General features: G+C 39.0%; 1 protein-coding gene across 4 annotated transcripts in view; it reads left to right on the top strand.

Moving 5' to 3' along the window:
* The window catches only part of dip2a (disco-interacting protein 2 homolog A), a 144,569-nt gene that overhangs the window by 49,767 nt on the left and 71,705 nt on the right, over positions 1-23,097 (top strand). For all 4 annotated transcript variants that reach the window (XR_008360466.1, XM_053496091.1, XM_053496090.1 and 1 more), the window contains exon 2: positions 13,727-13,798. Coding sequence is in view for 3 of the 4 variants with exons in the window: in XM_053496091.1 (XP_053352066.1) it covers positions 13,727-13,798 (72 nt within the window). In the remaining variant the exon portion in view is untranslated. The remainder of the gene's footprint in view (positions 1-13,726; positions 13,799-23,097) is intronic.

Below are 23,097 nucleotides of genomic sequence, written 5' to 3'. Positions count from 1 at the left end.
TGTGTGTCTGGGGCGGGTATGAAAAACCTATTGTGGGAAACAAAATGCAGTGCAATGTAAAAATCAAATATAATAGGAATGAATTTAAAAGTAACGTAAGGGAATTAAAGGAAGCCATGTTATTAATATCAGATTAAAATATTGAACTGTGCACACATTAATTGGCAGCTATTTATAAAACAGCGTTTCCAATCTTTATTTTTTTTCTCACAATGAGTTAAAAGTCTTGCTATTTCCGTGCGCAAGGGAGCTGTTTGTTAGCGACTCTGCCAGAAAGTGTAAACTCTTAAACACAGGTTAAAACACTCCTGACGCACTTTCAGAAAAAGCGTAGGCGATTAATCAGATTTTTGCATATTCTGTGAATATATTTACGTTTGCTCCGAAAATGCTATTCTCTTAGTATTCATGTGTGGGTATATTTATTGGAGGCGGCGTAGTTGCACCTTCAGGGACCGGGTTCGATTCCCGCCTTTCAGTCTGTGTGCATGGAGTGGGTTTCCTCCCGTTGTCCAAAGACTTACAGATTAGGGTAATTGACGTTCCCAAATTGCCGGCAGTGTGTGAATGTTGACCAGAGGTCTTACCGCTGTTATGAATAATGGGAATGGGAATAAATAAAATGGTCACCACAGGCCTGCACGGTCCCAAGTTGGTCTACAGAGGTTCAGATGAATGGTTTGGAAAGTCATTAAAGGACTTACAGCAATTACTTTAAACATTCCTGGAGCTCTTATCGCTCAGAACATTTTATTCATCATTTGTTTAGCTGTTTTTTTAATTAACATATATAGGGCTCAGGATTGTGCGGTATAGAGTGACATTTTTGTTTAGCACAAAATAGGCAATATACTGTAATGAACAAAATTTTAGTTCATTTGAACCAACTTCCCCAAACATGACTGAGCGAAACATTAGAAACAAAGAAACAGCACAGATACACATACTTAGGTTTATATGGTTGTTTTCAGTTGTTTCTATGCCCAAATAATGATAATAATAATATACTCATTTTTTCATATGTTTCTTCCAAAGAGCTAGACCGTACAGTGACCTATGTATTATTTCTTAAGGCACAAACTATTATGAGATTAGTGTACAGGTGATACTGAATGCTGAGCGTTCAGAACAGACGAGAGGGGAAATGAGGTTGCTGCTAATGTTGTTATACAAACTCCTATCTTTAGGCACTTGACTTTAATGGAGTTTCAGCATAAGCCCACTTCCAGATGCTTTTCCATAATGAAATATGAGTGTTGAATCTGTGTTACTAAAGGAAATGAGGGAATATTTACCAACACGTCTATTTAAACAGGATATAGTGTATATGAGACAGGATATAGTATACATCCTGGAGTTGTTTTTAATGTGCTTTTTTACACTGTGTGTGTGTGTGTGTGGGGAGGGGGGGGGTGACGTACAGTAGTCTCATTAGACAGTAGAACGTATTGTATAGTCTGGGAACAGTTCAGAGATTATTCATAATCATATTCCATATTGCTTATCCAGGGCAGTGTTGCAGGGGGTCCTGGAGCCTAACCCAGAGATCTTAGGGCACAGGGAGGGCATGGAACCCATCACACATCCGATCATACACTATTTGATTTGAATCTATTAATACCATGAAGTGTACCAAGCATGGGGAGAAAGACACAGGACTAGAGGTAAGATTCGAACCTTGTGCTAACCGGTAAACCACATCGACGAATAAATGTAACCTTTTTTGTGTTTATTTAAGTTTTCCTTCATGCTATGCATACTATCTAAGGCTTACTGCGATGTGTTTAAAATTCCCAGCAAACATGTAAATCAGTAAGCTTTTAAAATTAGTCTGCATTGTAATCAAGATCAGAACGTATGCGGATTGACGCACTGATTCTGATTCTAAACTCGGGTCGGCTCAGAGACATGTTGTTAGCCAGTGTGAGCGCGAATGTCACATCCACAATGCCTGATTTGCTTAAAGCTGATCTACAGTAGAATGAATAGCGCTTAAGTCTGCGGGTAAGTCCGAGGTCTGAATGCATCTTCAAAGTGGGATCTGGGGACCCCTAGGGGTTTGTGACGCATTTCCAGTGAGGCTCTGATGGTATGAGTTTAGTTTTTTTTTCCCACATACATTTTGATTTTAACATTTGCTGGAGTGGTGGAGATTACTATTAATTATTATTAAATTTACATCTTAAATAAATATAAATATATAACACTATACATGAACACTGTATATATACTGTACATATATATATATATATTTTTTTTACTCTAATGTGACACAGATCAGATTTTTTTTCCTGGTTGTCTGTATCGATCGATCAGAGGACAGACGCATCCACATTAGAGTCAGATAGAAGTCACTTGAAATGTTGAACGTAAAAAATGATGACATATAAATCCGATCTAATAAAAAAAATGTAAAAAATTGAGCAGTGTGGATTGTAACGTGACCAAATCCTTAGATTAAGGGAGGAAACCAGAGTACCTGGAGGAAACCCACCAAGCACAGGGAGACGTGCTTAGACAAAGTAACATGTTAGAGTACTTGGATTACTTTTTTGATGTAACGAGTAATCTAATGCGTTAGGTCCGCCAATTAAGTACTCAGTTATTAAGTTATATTGTCAAAAATGTAATCCGTTATTCAGACAATTTATGTAATCCGTGAGCCAGACAGCAGTCATTTCCAATCAGTAGTTAACAGATTATGGGCCAAACTTCGCCGAGTGATGATGGTAGAATAATTATAAAGGTCTTGACTAAAACAACATGCACGAGGAATCACAAAGGAGTTTTCATTTTCTGCAATGGAAAAGTACTCGAACTAGTTACTTTTATCAGAAAGTAACGCTGCCCAGCGATGGATTGGCACCCTGTTTGGGGTGTACCCCGCCTCATGCCCTCCGGGGATAGGCTCCAGGTCCCCACGACCCTGAATACAGGATAAAGCGGTATAGAAGATGAGTGAGTGAGTGAGTGAGAAAGTAACGCTGTAATGTAACTTTTTAAAGACAGTAATTAACGTAACGTAATTAGTTACTTTAAAAAAGTAACATCCCCTAACACTGGTTGGAGGTGAGAGGCAACAGTGCCATAGTTCTTGCTTACTATTTCAGTCTGTTCTGTGATCATAAGCCTGTTGCTAGAAAGTCTTTAACTCTGGGAACGGTTCTCTGGATGCAAAACACGCAAGAACTCCGGCTCCGTATGCAGTCTAAACAACCCTGAGTACAAGGCAAACAGGCCTCTCCTTATCATCGTGCTTCTGCTTTACGCTTCTTTGTTTCTCTGATTTCTTTTTTCTCTCTCTATCTATCCCTGAGTGCTTTCACAGCTGGCCTTTTCAGTCTCTCTCTTCTTATCCTTCTTTCTTTTAATCATTTCCGCTCTTTACCATTCTTTTCATTCATTTCTCTCTCTCTCTCTCTCTCTCTCTCTCTCTCGCGCACTCTCTATTACTCTTTCACACACACATACACACAACCATGCTGTTTCTCCCATTCCGTCTTTCCCATTTCCTTGTTTTCCTCCCTCTGTCTGTCTCTATATATCATTCAGTCTCATCTTCATTTCTCATTTGTTTTTTCTTTTTAGTTTCTTGCCTGTTTTTCTTCCGCGTCTACAGATCCCCTTCTTGTCTCTCTATCATTTCCATCCCTTTCTCTAACTTTTCCTTTCATATTCTCTTTTACTGCTCCTTCAGTCCTGAAAAAAATCTCTTTCTCATTCTCACTCATACTGATTTTTATTCTCTATCTCTTTCTTTTCCATAAATCTCATGCCTCATGCTCCCTCTATCCCAGCATTTATCCTCTCCGTCTTGCTCTTTTTCCCTCTCTTTCACATCCGCACCACCACCTCAGTGTTGACTCTGAATCCATTCAGCGCAGACATGATGGATATTCACTCATTCATACTTATTCAGTCATATTTACTCTTTCTCACTTGTTTGCTCATAACCTCTCTAACGTTTTCTTCCATTCATATTCATATCGTTCATATTATCATAACTATATTCTCTCATAGTCATTCGTATTCTTTTATTTGTACTTAATCATCCTTATTTTCTCATTCATATTAATCTATTCCAGTTTCATTATTCATGCTCAGTCTTTATTATTCACTTCTTTTTTTTCTTATTCCTTCATATTCACCCTTTTTTGTCCGTCTTCATTCTTGTTCACGCGTTCATCCCGATCTTCTCTACAAGTCATTGCGAGACGTTTCTGACGTCTCAGAGCCGCGTGATGGAGCGATGGAGGTGAAAGGACAAGGATATGAGAGCGAGAGAGCGAGAGAGATAAAGAAAGGCAGAGAGGTGCGAGTTAAAGAGGAGTGTGTGAACGATGGGGTGGCAAATGGAAGAAAAAAAAGGAACAGAGAAGTGGAAAGGATGAGAAATGGAAGGGATTGATAGCAAGCGAATAGGATAGGGAGGGAGAAGGATGGATGTGAGAGAATGAACGAGAGAGAGGGAGAGAGACGTGGTGGATGAATGGATAATCAGTGAGGAAGTCTGGCTTTTGTGTCCATCGCACAGTGTCACCATTGTTTTCCTCTCATTTAGCTGTAATTGATGTGCAGCTATTCATTACTCTTGGCCATTCATTATGCTGATGGCGGAACGCACACACACACACACACACACACACACACACGCAATGAAGTTATATATTTTTTGCAATTATTAGGGGAAATAATTATAGGTGCATTAATTATTACTGCTCTACATTTCCATAAGTATTTGGACACTTCCTCGCCTCCACAGCGGTCTTCAAATGAAGCAACAATTCAATTCAAATTTATGTGAAAATTGCGTTGCTGTCCCAATACTTATGGGCCCGACGGCATTTCCAGCTGTCTGTGCGTTTCGGAACGAGAAATCAAATAGGTTTGATGCAGATCAGAAAAAAAGTGTTCACGAGTGTGTGCTGTTGTGGTTCTTCTCGTGTGCATGCTTTCATCTTCTTAAGCATGTTTGATGTTCTCTCTGTGAATAATCTTCTACGCCAAGTACGTAGCAAGAACAGGGATAAGCAACAACGGTGAAAGTCTGAAATGAGGTGGAAGCATCAGAACCCAAAGAGCAGGACTTTTTGGTCGTCATTCGGCAACACTGTGGACGTTGGGACACCATGGTGTTCTTCTGAAAAAAATAAAAAAAGAATTACTTGATTACTTTAAATGATGTTGATACCTGCTTCATGTCTGAATGTTTACAGGAACGACTGCAGTGGGCATCGAGCCACCGTCAATCAGTTTTCCACAAGAAAGTCCCAGTTGACTTGAACGTTGTTTGTAATTTTAACAATATTAATACTATATGACAACGTCATACAGGGTACTAGTCAATCTATTTAGGGGGACGAATTGGCGCAAGCACAACAATATTGTGTCTTAAAGAAATTAATTGTTATGTGATATCCAAACGGTTGTTAAGCAACACATACGGGTTATTCTTAGCAATGCACATTGGTGGCCCCTTGCTGCCCCGGCAAGGGGTCGCCACTGTGGACACTTGGTCTGCACAGACAAGCTTGGCACAGGTTTTACGTCGGATGCCCTTCCTGACGCAACCCCAAGTGCCGGTCCCAAGTGCCGGCCCCTTCCTGACGCAACCCCAAGTGCCGGTCCCAAGCCCATTTTAAATTTTTTGCACTGTAACCAGTGGCTAGGGTTTGGGGACATTTACATTTTAGACATTTGGCAGACGCTCTTATCCAGAGCGACTTACGTTTTTATCTCATGATACATCTGAGCAGTTGAGGGTTAAGGGCCTCGCTCAAGGGCCCAACAGTGGCAACTTGGTGGTTGTGGGGTTTGAACCTGGGATCTTCCGAACCGTAGTCCAATGCCTTAACCACTGAGCTACCTCTGGCCCCAGGTACCACCACCTCTGTGTACTGGCTGACAATCGAACCCTGACCGTTCTCATGGCAGATGAAACACCTACCACTGAGCCACCAGTGCACATTGGAGTATACAAAAATCTATATCTATTTACACTGTACCTCCAGTTCTCATTGGACGCGGAGACGCGGTCTACGTCTCCCCAACGAACGTCCCCTCTTTTTACCGGATTTGGGACTCCTTTGTCCGTGATCTCTAATAAGTAGAGAGAGCCTCTAAGTAAAGGCGGTTATAGGGTGTCACTGTCGTCTCAAGTAGCTTGTGTTATGTGTGTACAGCATGCAACTTAAAACTTACAACTGTTATCCCAGTCTTGGTGCATCCTAAAACTTATAAAGCATCCCTAATTCTACACTTCGACTCCTGTCATACTCAACCCTTAACGCATAAACCACTAATGCTTACACTTCTAATGCTTAACCTTCTCATCCTGCACCCACCGGTGCTTGGAGCCCTAATGAGGCGTGAAAATCAACCTCGCACCTATCGATTTCTCCTTCAGTGCCCAGGCTGAAGCTCCTGCCAGCGGGGCATGTGTGTGAAAGTATGTGTCTTTGTGTGTTCATGTGAGTAAATGTATTTCTGTGTGTGAGTGTGTGTGTGTGTGTGTGTGCGTGAGACTAAAAACAGGAGTTTTATATAACGTGTTAAGCTTCCTGTCGTGTGTCATGTCACTGTTTTTCGCAGCACAGTTTGTTTCGCCTGCTGCTTTGTCTGATGTTTGTAAGAAAATCAAACTGAGAGATAAAAATTTGTTTGTGGTAATGACTGTGGTACGAAAGTGTGTGTGTGTTTATACAGTATATATGTGTGTGAGAGATAGAGAGGTAGGATAGAGCTATAATTGAAAATAACAACGCTATAAAGCATAATTTTATAGTGTGTGAAAGAGACACAGAGAGAGGGTGTGTGTGTATGTGTGTGTGTGTGTGGAAGAGAATCGTCACTGCGGTAACAGTGTGTATCGAATCTGTTTTGTTTTGGCAGTTCGGGCAGTGCAGAGTGTTAAGGTCAAATGATGGTCAGATTCCATGCAGAGACTGAGTCTTACACACACACACACATGCACATCTTACACTCACATTTCTGCAGGCGATATTTTTCTCCCTCTCGTCTACATTAATAAAGATACATACTGCACATAAAACACGTACACTTTTGTCCAGCACGTCTTTCATTCCTCAACTTCAGTCATTCATTTTTTTTTTTTTTTTGCACAATACTCCCTACAATGCCGATCCCGTAACAGGCCTTCAGCACATTCAGACGAGGATGAGTTCATGTGAATGGTGTTACTTGAGTAGGCAGCTTTTTTTTGCCTAGGGGGGTGAGGGGGGGGGTGCAGTATATTTTCCACTGAGACAAGTGTGTCAGGGGAGTGTGAGTTATTAATCTCCGGAGACTTTCACTCTGTACGGAGGCTCCCTTTAAAAAAAAAAAAAAAAAAGAAAGGCTTTTATCCAAACTACAGGAGTGTCAGTGTTGATGGATGCCTGCATGTGAAAGCTGACACAGAGCTTTTAACACAAAGGGAGAGAATCTGAAAGGGAATGAATGTGCAGAAAAAGTGAGATTATCATTCGATCTATTATTATTATCATTATTATTATTATTATTATTCGATTTTTTTTTATTATCATATTAGTTTTATATTTATACACTCTCTCATTAAGCGAACTGCGTTGTTAAATAATAATTACAATAATCAAAAAAATTTATTGAATTGAGACTGAAAGAGAAACTCACAAGTACAAAAAAAGGAGAGAAAACATACAAATTTATTTCAGATACATTTACGAGTTGATTTCTTTCTTTCTGATTTGACACAGTTATTTTATTTGGGTTGTTACTGTAATGCTGCTCAAGTTATTCTTTCATTCTTTTTATCTTCACTCAGTGCTTCATCTTGGTCAAGGTCGAAGTGGATAAATGGCCTATGATTGGAACCTAGTGCATCATGCACAAACACACACATGCACTCAGGCACACACACATATTCAATTCAATCCAATACAATTTTATTGGTATAGTGCTTTTAACAATTGACTAATTGATTTAACAATCGTCGCAACATAGCTTTACACAATAAAAAAATTATTAAAGTTTGATTGTTTAAAAAAACGTATCAAGCTTAAAAGTTTTAATTTAATACAGATTGCGTTAGGGTACTGTATTTCATAAAATGCGAGTTAATAAAATGCCGAAGCTAGAATTTGTTCTTATTAATGAAAGCACTAAATAATAAGAAAAGTCCTAATAATGACCCCGTTTGATACTGATACTGAGCTTGTGTCTGTCTAGAAAGACACTTGTGAGAACTATTGACTGATCTGTTTGTGTCTCAGTCCTTCCACCCGGAATGGTTTTCCCAGCATCCCTCTCCACTGCTTAGTTTTAGGGCGTTTGTAATTCTCTGATTTGTGAGCGTGTCCGGAGCCGCAGGCGATTCTTCAACATCGTCAGTCTCTGAATCAATGCGCCTTTTGTTGTGGATATACAGGCTCTTGACACCGTGTTTTCATTTTGGTCTGGGGGAAGAGAAGTGGATTAAACATCTTACCTCAATACCTTAGAGCCTGTGCAGTGATGCACACCCAACGTTAGACCTCCAACACCTGATTGTGTGTGTCTTGGTGTAGAACTTTAAGTCTGTTTGCGGTTTTGTGATTTATGTAATTTGTGATTTATAATTTAAATCCATTCATCATTTATGTATCCATCCATTCATCCATTCATTTATTCATGTATCCATCCATTCATCCATCCACATATACATACACACATACATAAACACATACATACAACTTTTATTTTCTTTACTGTTTAATCAGTAGTATCTGAAGCCACACACTTTTTTATGCTGTCCCTCAGCGCAGATGGGATCCATCTGTCCATCCATCCATCAATCTATCCACCCATGCATCCATCCAAACATCTGTGCAAAACATTTCAAAACTGTTATTTGTCCAAACATCCAACCATCCATCCATATCTGTCCCTTTCATCCACCTGTTCATCCATTCGTTCATTCATTCATTTATTTAATTTATTTATTCATCCATCCATCCATCCATCCAAACAGTCCAGAATGCATCCATTTATCCAGTAATCCATCTATCCCTCCAGCCAAACATCTATTTAATTGTCCGTATAAAGCATACTATTCATTTATTCATCCCTTCATTCATCTATCCATCCATCCATCCATCCATACTCCTCTCATGCCAAACAAGCCTTTACTGTAGCTTAACCTTATTAGCAAATATCAATCGATTTACAATCCAGTCCTTCCTTTAATTTCCTTTTAAATGTGAACTGATTAACTGTTCACATTTTTTCACAGCTTGTCCTAGTCCTAATAAAAAGACTCCCACAAATTCATCCATCTCTTTATCTGTCTATTTATCCATCCATCCATCCATCCATTTATCCATTCTTAAACTAATCAACTTTTCTGATTTATTACAGGCTTGATACTGTAGATCAACCTGATAATCACCTATAAATCCATCCATTCATCCATTTAAAATTAGATATTGGTGATGGATAATGCTGTATGTGTCTAGGATTTTGTATTCATTTTTCCTTCTGTCTTCCCATGCCTTAGTCTCTATTCCTCTAGGCATCATTAAGTTCTACTTCTAACGTTAAATCCTTGTCACTTTATACCTACAGTATATATACCTCCATTTATCTCTATTGCTTCTATCCTGGGAAAATGCCAGTAACAGCGGAAAGCTGCATATTGTGGCTCTTAATCTTTTGCAAGTTGAAGTGTCTCTGCCTTCCACTAGAGGTTTATATTTCTGCCGTTTGTTTCTTCCTGTTGGCTTAAACAGCAAGAGTGTTGCATCATGCTGAGGCCTCATGTGAGGGGAATCTGTCCAAATTGCTTCCATTATTGTATAAAAATGCCTGACTAACAATCAAACCTGGTAAACAGTATGACCTGGAACAAGCAGGTGATTCAACACATCATTAGTACTGTGGCTAAAACTATGATGGAAATCTTATTGTAATGACTAATGATAGATTTAGATTATTGTTGAATTTTAGCAGACTGTGTGAGCTTGCTGTTTTCTGCTTCTCTTGATAACTGTATATGTCAAATACAGTTTTATTTAGTTTGTTAAATTGTTTGAAGAATTATGATACCTTAACGTATTTGAAATTTTTACCACTGCAGTAGAGATAAGTGTCCATCCACATGCTATCAGGCACATCAGGCAACAAATTGACTGATACTGATATTGACACTAATGCTAACTCTGGTGCTGATTCTTACAGAAATTGACAGTTACGCTAATACACACACTGGCATTCAGTGTCAAACACACATCAGTACTGACACTTAAACTGTTACTGACATTAACACTGACACAGACCCTTATACTGACACTGACACTGATACTGACACAGACCCTGATTTTGACACAAACTCTGACACAGACAGTGATAATGACACTAATTCTGACACTAACAGTGAAAGTGTAACTGACATTAACCGTGACACTGACCTGATAATCACACTGATACTGGCACTATTATTGACACTGAGACTGACACTAACACTGACTAAGGCTGACACCGATACTAATACTGACACTACCGCTGACACTGATACTGACCTTAATTTTGACACTTTAACTAAGACTGATAATGATACTGACACTGATATTGACACTGTCCCTAATTTGGACATACTGAAAGATACTGATACGCTGACCCTGACACTAATACTGATATTTAAACTACCACTGACACTCCATAAAAAATACTGACACTAACACTGACACTGATATTTAGACTACCACTGACACTACCACTGACACTACCACTGATACTGATATTTAGACTACCACTGACACTGGTACTGACACAACCACTGACACTACCACTGACACTACCACTGACACTAATATTTAGACTAGCACTGACACTGATAAAATACTGACATTACCACTGACAATGATATTTAGACTACCACTGATACTGACACTACCACTGACACTACCACTGACACTAATATTTAGACTACCACTGACACTGATAAAAATACTGACATTACCACTGACACTGCTATTTAGACTACCACTGACACCGATAAAAATACTGAAACCACCACTGATACTGACACTGGCACTAGTACTGACACTGGTATTGACACAACCACTGACACTACCACTGACACTACCACTGACACTGATATTTAGACTACAACTGACACTGATAAAAATACTGACATTATCACTGACACTAATATTTAGACTACCACTGATACTGACACTACCACTGACATTACCACTGACACTAATATTTAGACTACCACTGACACTGATAAAAATACTGAAACCACCACTGATACTGACACTGGCACTATTACTGACACTGGTATTGACACAACCACTGACACTACCACTGACACTAATATTTAGACTACCACTGACACTGATAAAAATACTGACATTATCACTGACACTGATATTTAGACTACCACTGATACTGACACTACCACTGACATTACCACTGACACTAATATTTAGACTACCACTGACACTGATAAAAATACTGACACCACCACTGATACTGACACTGGCACTATTACTGACACTGGTACTGACACAACCACTGAGACTACCACTGACACTACCACTGACACTAATATTTAGACTACCACTGACACTGTTAAAATACTGACATTATCACTGACACTGATATTTAGACTACCACTGATACTGACACTACCACTGACATTACCATTGAAACTAATATTTAGACTACCACTGACAGTGATAAAAATACTGATACCACCACTGATACTACCACTGACACTAGTACTGACACTGGTACTGACACAACCACTGACACTACCACTGACACTACCACTGATACTGATATTTAGACTACCACTGACACTACCACTGACACTGATATTTAGACTACAACTGACACTACCACTGACACTAATATTTAGACTGCCACTGACACTGATAAAAATACTGACACCACCACTGATACTGACACTGGCACTATTACTGACACTGGTACTGACACAACCACTGAGACTACCACTGACACTAATATTTAGACTACCACTGACACTGATAAAAATACTGACATTATCACTGACACTGATATTTAGACTACCACTGATACTGACACTACCACTGACATTACCATTGACACTAATATTTAGACTACCACTGACACTGATAAAAATACTGACACCACCACTGATACTACCACTGACACTAGTACTGACACTAGTACTGACACTGGTACTGACACTGGTACTGACACAACCACTGACACTACCACTGACACTACCACTGACACTAATATTTAGACTACCACTGACACTGATAAAAATACTGACATTACCACTAACACTGATATTTAGACTACCACTGATACTGACACTACCACTGACATTACCACTGACACTAATATTTAGACTACCACTGACACTGATAAAAATACTGACACCACCACTGATACTGACACTGCCACTAGTACTGACACTGGTACCGACACAACCACTGACACTACCACTGACACTACCACTGACACTGATATTTAGACTACAACTGACACTGATAAAAATACTGACATTATCACTGACACTGATATTTAGACTACCACTGATACTGACACTACCACTGACATTACCATTGACACTGATATTTAGACTACCACTAATACTGACACCACCACTGACACTACCACTGACACTAGTACTGACACTAGTACTGACACAACCACTGACACTACCACTGACACTACCACTGACACTAATATTTAGACTAGCACTGACACTGATAAAATACTGACATTACCACTGACAATGATATTTAGACTACCACTGATACTGACACTACCACTGACACTACCACTGACACTAATATTTAGACTACCACTGACACTGATAAAAATACTGACACCACCACTGATACTGACACTGCCACTAGTACTGACACTGGTACCGACACAACCACTGACACTACCACTGACACTGATTACTGATACATAGTAATCTGTGCATTGAGTCATATGAGATTTCCAGAGACGCTTTGCTTTCACATATAATGCAGGACTATTTTATTTGTGTGTCTATTTCAATTTCCATTCCATACCTCCATTGTCCTAACCGACGTTTTAAAGTGGAATGATTTGCAACAAGTACCATGTGTAAATAAGTGTAGTGGCCCGTGCTGTGATTTGAGGTGTGCTGTGTGTAAATAAGTGTACCAGTCAGTGCAGTGATTTGAGGTGAGGCCTGTGTGAGCTGCATTCAGTGTAATGAGTTACATATTGAGAATGTGAGCAATGCAGTAAGTTGTTTCATTAGCCGGGGAAGTGGATTACACTCGCGTCTTGTGTTCTGCTGTCTAAGTATAAGAGTGAGTGTGGCTATAATGGCATCTGATTGAGTATATTACAGATTTCAATAGGTAGATTTTTGCTGTTGCTTAATTGCGATATTTAGTACTGTTTACGGAGTGCCTGTCATCAGTCAAGCTAAATGGTCATGCCAATGTGCATTAGTAAGCTATTTGAGGAATTTATTTTCCCGCACCGATGACTGCTTAACGTTTTGTATTTTTGTAACTTCGTGTCCTGTTAAAGAAAGCTTTTAGCTAAATATTTTTGGATTTGATTCGGTTTTGAGCGCGGGTTTATTTTGTTATTAACGGACCAGTCGGAGGCTGCACATATTCATACAGTAAATATAGTTCTAACATAATCTTATTTTAAGTGTTGCAGTTATTCTGAGATTAAGACGACTCAATGAGTCCTAACATGTTTCTTTCTCTTCCCGCAGGAGACATCACACAGAAGGGCTATGAAAAGAAGAGAGGGAAGCTGCTAGCACCCTACATACCGCAGATACAAGGTCAATCCTTCATTCTCACTTCAGCACCTCCACTCTTTAACCTTGCTTTAGTGCTTTTGCTTTGGAGTGCCACTCGGAACAAAATGCTCCTGGAATTTCGCAGCATGTTGACCAGAGGTCGTACCACGGTTGTAAAAACAGGAATAAATACATGGGTCACAGTTGGCCTCCACAATCCCTAGCTGGTCCACAGAGGATCTTAGATGGGTAGATGGTTGGCTGAAATGGATTGGAATGTTTAAAGCTAATTTATATGTAAAGGTTTACAGTCTGATCTGAGTGAGATTGAATTTCTACCATCTTGGTAATGTTTGGCAGGGCAAGTGCATCCAATCAACTAACCGATGCTTTAAAAAGTGGTAGGTAATGTAATATTAAGACATTTGGCCAGCTGTTTAGCTAATAAGAGTATTAATTGAGGCTAGTGTAAACGAATGAGAAATGTTCAATTTGGTTTATATGCTCATTATAAAATCGATATTTTATAATATATAATAAGTCTCGCTATTGGTTCTTTTATTCTCTCTTGACATGTTTATCTGTGAGGAGTGTAAGTTAAGACCTACAAAAAGCTATCACTGCAGGGTGCACCAAACAACTTGCACACATCACACACTATATAGTATGTATATATGACATGATAGGGCTGATGTTGGCTTGAGCCTTAAATATTTGTCTTGTTAACTGTGTGTGTGTGTGTGTGTGTGTGTGTGAAAGTGAGAGATGTGAGTGTTAACATTTGTTAACATGTGTGTAGAATACGGGGAATTTTATGTTGAGACCTCCAAAAAGCTGGTGCATGTGTGTGGGTCTGCGTGTGTATGTGTGTGTGTTTGTGCATGTGTGAGTGTTAACATTTGCGATGTGTACGTGTGTAGAATAGGCTGCAGATGCTGGAAAAAAAGCATCACACTATGATCATCAGGTCACTAAACATGATGTCACTGAAAGCATCACTCAATATAATGTCACACAGAAAGTTATTAACCACTTTTAAGCCAAGTTTAAGGCATTGTCACGGCCGACCCTTTTAGGATAAAAAAAAAAACCCTCAACAATTTCGTATCCTCAATATATTTAGATCACATACAGTACTGTAGGCCCGATTTGGTGGCGATCGTATAAATCCTCTGCGGGCCACACGACTCTCAGGCATCCTAATGGCAGCAGATTCCAACTTGTCTACCAGAAAAAAAATCCTAATGTTCAGTTTAAACACAGGTTATATCATTTTTTTTGGTTTGTTTTTTTACGAATTGTTTCTTGAGGTGACCTTCAGGAGTGTACGGAGGGAATCGTGAGTGTACTGCGGCAGTGTGTCAATGCTGTAATTTTGTTAAAGCTTGGTGCCTGACCTTGTCACGTACACTTCATGTTAATCGAACCTGGCTTCTCTCTCTGCCTCTTTCTCTCTTACCCTATTAGAGGATGAGAACAGATGTTATCTGCATCGCAGAGCAGAAATCAGGCTGAGTGATGAGTCACACTCTTAATGATGTGTGGCCAGAGATGATCTGCTTCGGTTGAGCACACTTTGCACATTTAAGAGTTTGCAAATTCATCTCATCAGCTCATAATGCATGCCTCTGATGAGCACGGTAAAAGAGTACTTGAGCAGAGAAATACACTAAGTTTACAGCTTGGGATTCTTAGCCTGTTACATAAACCTTACTTTTCTCGATTCCAGTAAGCACTTTATCCTGGTCAGGGGCGATTGAGCGTCACTAATCCACCTGCTCGCAACACTGCTGGGGGTGAGAGGGGGGACAAAAAGGGAATCATAAGCATGAGAGGCGAACACATGGAGAATACTGTATGAAGTTCCTTTGATTCTGGATTCAGAAGTTCAAGGACATTTTTAACATTTAGTTAGAGGACCTCGAAGATATTGGAAGATTGGACAATTGTACACAAGGATGTCCACTGGTTTTCCTATTTATCCCTGATTATAGTCACCCACAAAACACAATGACTAACAGAAAACCCAATCTGCTGTTTTTTCTCTAATTTAGTCATGGACAGTTCCCATGAGTCAGACAGCTCTCCCGCGTACTATCCAGCAATGATATAATATCGCTCTTGCTTCATCCATTACACATGAAACATCTTTTCGAACAGCTTCAGTCTATGGGGGTGCATAAGGCTACGTTCACATTACAAGCCACATTGCTCAATTTTCTTTTTTTTTTGGTCAGATTTCATGACGGTTCACGTTCATAATTATAAGTAAGTTTTACCTGATTCTAATGTGGACGTGTCAGTCGTTTAAAACGGCACGCATCTGGATCCAAATCATCAAGCAATCAGGTTTGCAATTTTTTTGCCCTCTTCTGTTTACACTTAGATCCAGGTCCCACTTCGCATACATTCCCTTGTATATATTGTTATATTCATGCATTTTAGTGCAATTACCTTGTGTTTATTCTGTATTTGTTATCTTTTGATTATAAAGTTTATTCTTATGATTATTATTGCTGCTGGTCTCTGAGAGCTACTAAACTAATTCCGTTGTATCACTACAATGACAGTAAAGTCTCTTTATCTTAATCTTTATCAAATATGCCAAGGTTTGTTCGACTTGTTCGAACTAGCGGAATTATCCGTTGTTGACATTTAAAGAGTTAGAAGGTTAAAGCTAAAAAAAAAAAAAGTAGCTCGGATAAAGATAAAGTTTTGTCTTAAAATGCCTCCAGCGCATCAAAATTCACTTAAACTGCTACAGCGCTGTTGTTGCAGCGGTGAAAATGGTGTTTACATTAAGCAATTAAGCTTATTTAATAATAATTAAATTATATATTAGATCATTAAATCCGGAACATTACTGTTAATAACATCACTTTTACTCAACATATTGATTTCACTTATGGTCCAAGTACAAATACTGCAAAAGTTTAAATAAACTCTGGAGGACGGCATGCAGTCAGTCAGCTGTATTTGTTGAGGTCCTGAAGAAGGAAGAAAGTCAGATGCCACGCTTTAGCTGTTTTATCACTGCTGTGAAATCCACACGCCGCCGGCGCTGAGTGACGTCAGCGAGCATCCCACACGCACAGAGGCGAAACGTCTCATGAATTCCGATCTGCCTGTTCTTATTCAAGTCACAAAAGTGAGCATTGGATATGTATCCAATCAAGGACCAGATATAAACGTGACCCAGATGCAATGTGAAAAACATTAGATTTGTGCATTCAGTCAGCCCTAAAAAAAAATGATCTGTATTATGTACATTGGAGTAAAAAAATCAGAACTGACTCAGTGGTAATGTGAACCTAGTCTAACACACTTGAGGGAACTTATTATCTGCCCACATTTGCCTGCGTGTGCTCACAGATGCTCATGATTGACTATTGTTGCTGTGATTGATAGAGGAGAGTATGCCACCCCTCCGTACCTGATGGCATGAACAATTTTGCTCACTAGGACTCCCGGCTACTGAATCATCAGAATTCAAACTGAATAGGAGCCAAAAATCCAATCTTTTTTTTTTTTTTTATACATCTGCTTCAAACTGCACTTAGTTTTTCAGTTGATAATATGATTTACAGCACAGTGTGACGTCTGAAGGTCCATGATAAAATGTCACAATAATACTCACTTGTTTCTTTCTATTTTTAGCTTTGATAATTGAACAGACAATAGTGTATAACCATATTATGTACGATACTTTAAATGTATATTAAATAACCAACGATCTGCATACATCTAAGGAACAGGTTGCAAGTTTTCTGTAACTCCAAACCCACAGGATGAGATCGATATCTGAGTGCATCTCTTCTCTCATAATAGTCCCTGCTGTGCATTTAAAACGCTCCTAGGGGACTTGAATACAGAAAGAGCTAGAAATCTTTTTTTTTCTTGTGTATATTTTTAGCAGCAGTCTGAAAGGTCTACATGAATATTTTATGCCTATCTCGGACTTCTGGTTTGGTCATCACACAGGAAATCGGGCCACTGTTTTCGAATGAACCACATGTTGTGGACGTAATGGGATTCATCCGCGTTGTCTCCGACAGCCGTCTTCATTTTCAGGACATGTTTGCAGGCTATTTCCCATGAGACGGAGTGTTTAACATCAGTCAAACCTCTGTCAGCTGCAGAGGATGGTGTCAAGAGTCTGAGTACCAATCTGTCAGCTCGAGACATTCTCAGCTCCTGACAAACCAAGAACACCACCGCACAGATATATACAACATTACACTACAGTAGTATACTAGAATTAATGAATAAATAATAATATATTTATATAGATAGATAGATAGATAGATAGATAGATAGATACAGTAGATAGATAGATAGATAGATAGATCCCCGTGTTATTTAAGTCCAGGTTCACAACATCAGTGATGTTATTTCCTTCTCCAATAATCGAGTATGTCGTTGGATTTGCGGCGATAACAGCATTTGCAAAACACACTTATTGCCATGATCCCTTTTCTCCAAAGTAGAAAACACTGCGCCGCATAAACAGCTTGGCCAGAACTACAGCAGAGCTGAGAACAGAAGGAGCGTCTAAGCATATGAGTGCAACAGCAGTTTATGAAAGTTAGATCACGAGCTAAGCTTCTTAATTTTAAGCAATTCTCTTTCTTAATTCTCTTCTGCCAGCTTTCATGTCTTATACTGTACTACTAGATTACATTTTCATTTCTTAAAATGTGCCATCACAGCCACAAGTAGAGCCCACTGGGCTTGACAGCAGTGTCCTGACTGGTCGTCAACCGAGGGTCAAGAACATCAGTGACTGGAGCAGTGCTGCTTGTCATTTCCCAGCATCTGAACTGTGGACGAATAAAATGCTGGTATTAGTTGACGTTTAAAGAAGAATGTTGGTATTTAAAGGTTGAATGTTGAAATGTATTGGTGTTTAAACAAGGAATTTTGATGTTAAAGAGATAAATGTTAGTATTTGTTGATGGTTTAAGAAGATTGTTGGTATGAAATGTTGGTATTTACAGTATTGATGTTCAGAGGGAAATGTTGGTGTTTAATGGTGAAGTTAATGTTTAATGGTGGATGGTGGAGTTCATTGGAATTCATCAATTCACAAGGAATTTTGGAATTTTACAATAATTGTTGGTATTCATTGATGGTTAAAGGAGAATGTCGGAGTTTGAAGGAGATGCTAGTGTTTAATGGTGAATGTTGGTATTCACTGATGTCTAGAGATGAATATTGATGTTTGTTGATGTTTAACAAAGAATATTGATAAATATTTGTATTTATTTGGTAATTAAAGGAAAATCTTGGTATTTAATAGGTGAATGTTTATATTTATTTGATGTTTAAAAGAGAAAGCTGGGATTTGATTATGAAATTGGAATTTACTATCGGCATTTATTACAGTTTTTCCACTGTATGAGGATGTTGATATTTGATGTTGACTAGTGGCGTCTGTTGGTGTTTAAAGGGCACTGGTGGCACAATGGGCATTTGTTGTTGCTTTTTGTTGGTAAATGTAAAAGTGGTGATTATTAATATTTTTTGTGTTTACTGGAGACTGTAGGGTCCTGAAGAATACTATTTGCTATATAATGGAGACTGGTCATACTTCCTTCCTTTTCAAACACAATACTGGTATTTTTGTTGCCGGTTTTGGTGTTTGATATTAAATGAATGTAAAAGTATAAATATTTAAAGGAACATTATGGAGAATATCTGGTGTTCATTGTTGTGTCTTATATTGAATATCGGCGTTCGAATAATGTTAATGATTCCTGAGCTTTAACGGGAAACAATATGTACCGCATGTATGGTTACTGTTTGAGCTGTAAGCACTAGTGTTGGCAAGCTCACCAATAAAAATCTTTTACCGCACCGAAGAGTACAATTGTAAACATGTTTAATTATTAAAAGGAAACTATTACACTACTTCTATAAGTGTGCCCAGTGTAATAGAGGCTGTCCTTTTTCCGATAAAAGGCACGCTGGAGCTAAAGAACAAGATGGACTCAGTGTCCTTACATGAAGTTTTAAATTTAATGTCAGGTTTTAACGTTTGCTACAGTATAAGTAAGACAAGAAAATGTGTTGCTAACAGAAGCGGTGCCATGCAGGTTAAAGCAGCTGCATGCTTTCTTTGTGTTAATTACTGACTCAATATGTGCACAGCTTCGTGAATATTCAGATGGTAATTGGATCTTGATTGCATAATAGCGTTTTTTTTTTTATCTTTTTTTTTTCAAGGAACTCATATTCTTAGTAAATCTGCCCATTTTTTCAACAAGGCAAGCCTTTAACCCCATGGGCCTGAAATTAATTGTTAACTTTTCTTCTCTCAGAGTGAGTTGGTGGTGTAAACTAGTCAACCTGCGGAGCTTAGCAGAGGCATGCTGGGATCTTTCGGAGAGACATGGATGAGCCATGAGATTGTACAGTATTTCATTTTGTCGAATATATCCATCTATAATTCGATTTAAATAAACTGAAACGTGTCCAAAGATATATGTTTTTAAACCAGTGCAACCAAACTGGACATATGTCTGTATCAGTTCGCCACATCTTAAGCAACTTCCATCGCTCGCAGTAACACAATCACCCCATCATAAAACACCCCACTCAGCCCTGATTAAAACATTGAGCGTGGTATTGTACCAATGCCTTAGTGATTTACTGCCAGCAACCGCTCACATTATCTTCCTTTTTAAAGCTTCAGTGATATATGTGACCTTACTTGAGTCTACACCAAAGGAGTTTAAGGTCACGAAAGGTCTCCTTTACTGCCAGTGAATGGTCTTCTGCCCTAACTCTGCAGGCTTGAGCACTATTCAGGAGCGTTTCCTTGCCAGGGGTTTGGGCTGAACGGTGGGGTGGTTGCTAGGAGACGTCTAAAAAGAGACTAAATTATTCCTTGTGGAAATATTTTTGGCTTTTAAGGAAGAAAGGGTTAATCCCTGCTGGGTAGAGATCTGATGAAACATTTTCAAGCATGACTCAGGTTGCTAAAATCAGACTTATCTGTGGTGGACTAGAATAAAGGACATCTATATACTGTAGGTTGGGTTTTATGCCAGATGGTCTGGTGGAGGAGTTCAGGCTTTGGATGGAGGTTGAAGTGACATAATAAAATGTAAATTAAAACACATTGACATTCGGCAGACATTTCTACCCAGAGCAACTTACATTTTATTTCATTATACATTTAAGCAGTTGAGGGTTAAAGGCCTTGCTTAAGGGCCCAGCAGTTGTAATTAGGAGGTGGTTGATTTTGAACCTTGGACCTTCTGATTAGTAGTTTAATGCCTTAAGCACTGAAATATCTCTGTCCATAATAAGTGGATGTAACAAAAATGCATTGCCTCAATTTATATTTATACCTTAATCTGTTTACTGCTATTATCTGGCTTTATAGTGGGAGGGTCTAAATCTGAATTTTTTACTTTAGTTAAATAACTGTGTGACGTAGCTGGTGGCTTAATGGTTCATCTCCAGGGTCTGGGTATGATTCCTGCCTCCAGTCTGTGTGCATAGAGTTTGCATGTTCTCCCCGTGCTTGGTGGGTTTCATCCAGGTACTCCGCTTTCCTCCCACAGTCCAAAGACATGCAGAATAGTCTAATTGCTGTTTCCAAATTTGGGAGTGTGTGTGCACTGCAAATGGATTGGCACCCTGTCCAGGGTGTACCCCGCCTCGTACCCTAAGTCTCCTGGGATAGGCTCCAGGCTCTCCGCGGCCCTGTATACGGGATGAAGCAGTAGAGACGATGAGTAAGAGATTGACTGATTTTGCAAAATGTAACAAACTTACCTATTAGACATTAAGTAGAAATATATGAGTTTTATAAATTCCAGGTTCATATTCATTTCTTTTGTGAAACCAGTTTTAGCTGCATGTCTTATGGCTGTTTTTTTTTTTAAGAATTATTTAAGGTTCCTTTAAATAAATAATAATAAAAAATTTTTTAGTTGTATGGTATAAATTACAAATTTGTACAAAATTTGTACTGTGATTTATGTGATCCAATAAAAATGATGCTAGGGAATAAGCTATCTGTTATGATCTACTATAGCATTAGTTATTTGCTGCCAATATTCTCTGTGTTCAAATGCTGAAAGGTGCAATAATTTATGTAATTTTTTTTAGCGCTGTTATACAGGGGATCATTTACAGTCATTGACTTTCATACAGTTTCATAAATAAAGGATTTATAGACTTTTGACTCGAAAGGCCTGTAATTAATTGTTTTTCCTTCTGTGCATTCTATTTGATTAATTTCCATGGCTGGGGCGTGTGAGGTAAATGTGAGAAGGAAACTGAACCGGACTTGGAAATTTATAAAAAATAAAAGAAAGGTTTTGTCAGTGCGTTGGTCAGAACTCACTCTTTCAATGATATTTTCATGTTTCATACATTGGGAACCCGAAACCAGTCTCTGACTGTATGCCTGTCTCTCTGTCTTCATGGCTGTACCTCCGTCCAGCCATATTTTGTGACAGCATCACGCAAAACTGGCTGGTCAAAATTTTATGGGACTTTGGCAGTAGTTCAGTATTCGCCTGAAGTTAAACCTGTGGCATAAGAGAAATCAAACTTTTGAGTATATGTGAAGCTATAAACAATTATGTGCCAGATTGCATCAGAGCAGCGGTGAGGGCGTGGCTATATGCATCACTCAACGAAGTCAGTCAACGTTCACCAATAGTTTATCGTGTAAACACAGTATGCAGAAGACACAGAAATTAATGTAATGCAAGTAAATACAAGCCACCACAATCCTGTGAATTTTAACGCACTCGAGTTATTTTAAGACAAACTTAATCTATATCAGATCTACTGATTCAATTACTTATCTGTGATTTACTCTCAGATTATATAAATATAAATGCATTATATATAAATAAGCGGCGGCACGACGGTGTAGTGGTTAGCACTGTCGCCTTGCACCTCGATTCCCAGCCAGGCTCGATTCCCGTCTTTGTGTGCATGAAGTTTGCATGTTCTCCCCATGCTTGGTGGGTTTCCTCCCCCAGTCCAAAGACATGCAGGTTAGGTTCATTGGCGTTCCCAAATTGCCTGTAGTGTGTGTATGAGTGAGTGTGTATGTGTGTATGCCCTGCGAGGGATTGGCACCCTGTCCATGGTGTACCCTGCCTCGTGCCCTAAGCCTCCTGGGATAGGCGCCAGGTCCCCGTGCCCCTAAATACAGGATAAAGCGGTATAGAAGAGTGAGTATATATAAATATGTATTTTTTTTTTATCTGCCTAAGACATTCGCATAGGATGATATACATCATTGGTTCTTAACTCAATTGGTTCCTGAAGGTTCACTGTCCAGCATACCTGATTTAAGTAATGAACAGCCT

The sequence above is a fragment of the Clarias gariepinus genome, chromosome 5 (assembly GCF_024256425.1).
Source record: "Clarias gariepinus isolate MV-2021 ecotype Netherlands chromosome 5, CGAR_prim_01v2, whole genome shotgun sequence".
In the NCBI taxonomy this organism is placed as follows: Eukaryota; Metazoa; Chordata; class Actinopteri; order Siluriformes; family Clariidae; genus Clarias; species Clarias gariepinus.
This window is presented reverse-complemented; position numbering and strand designations above follow the sequence as displayed.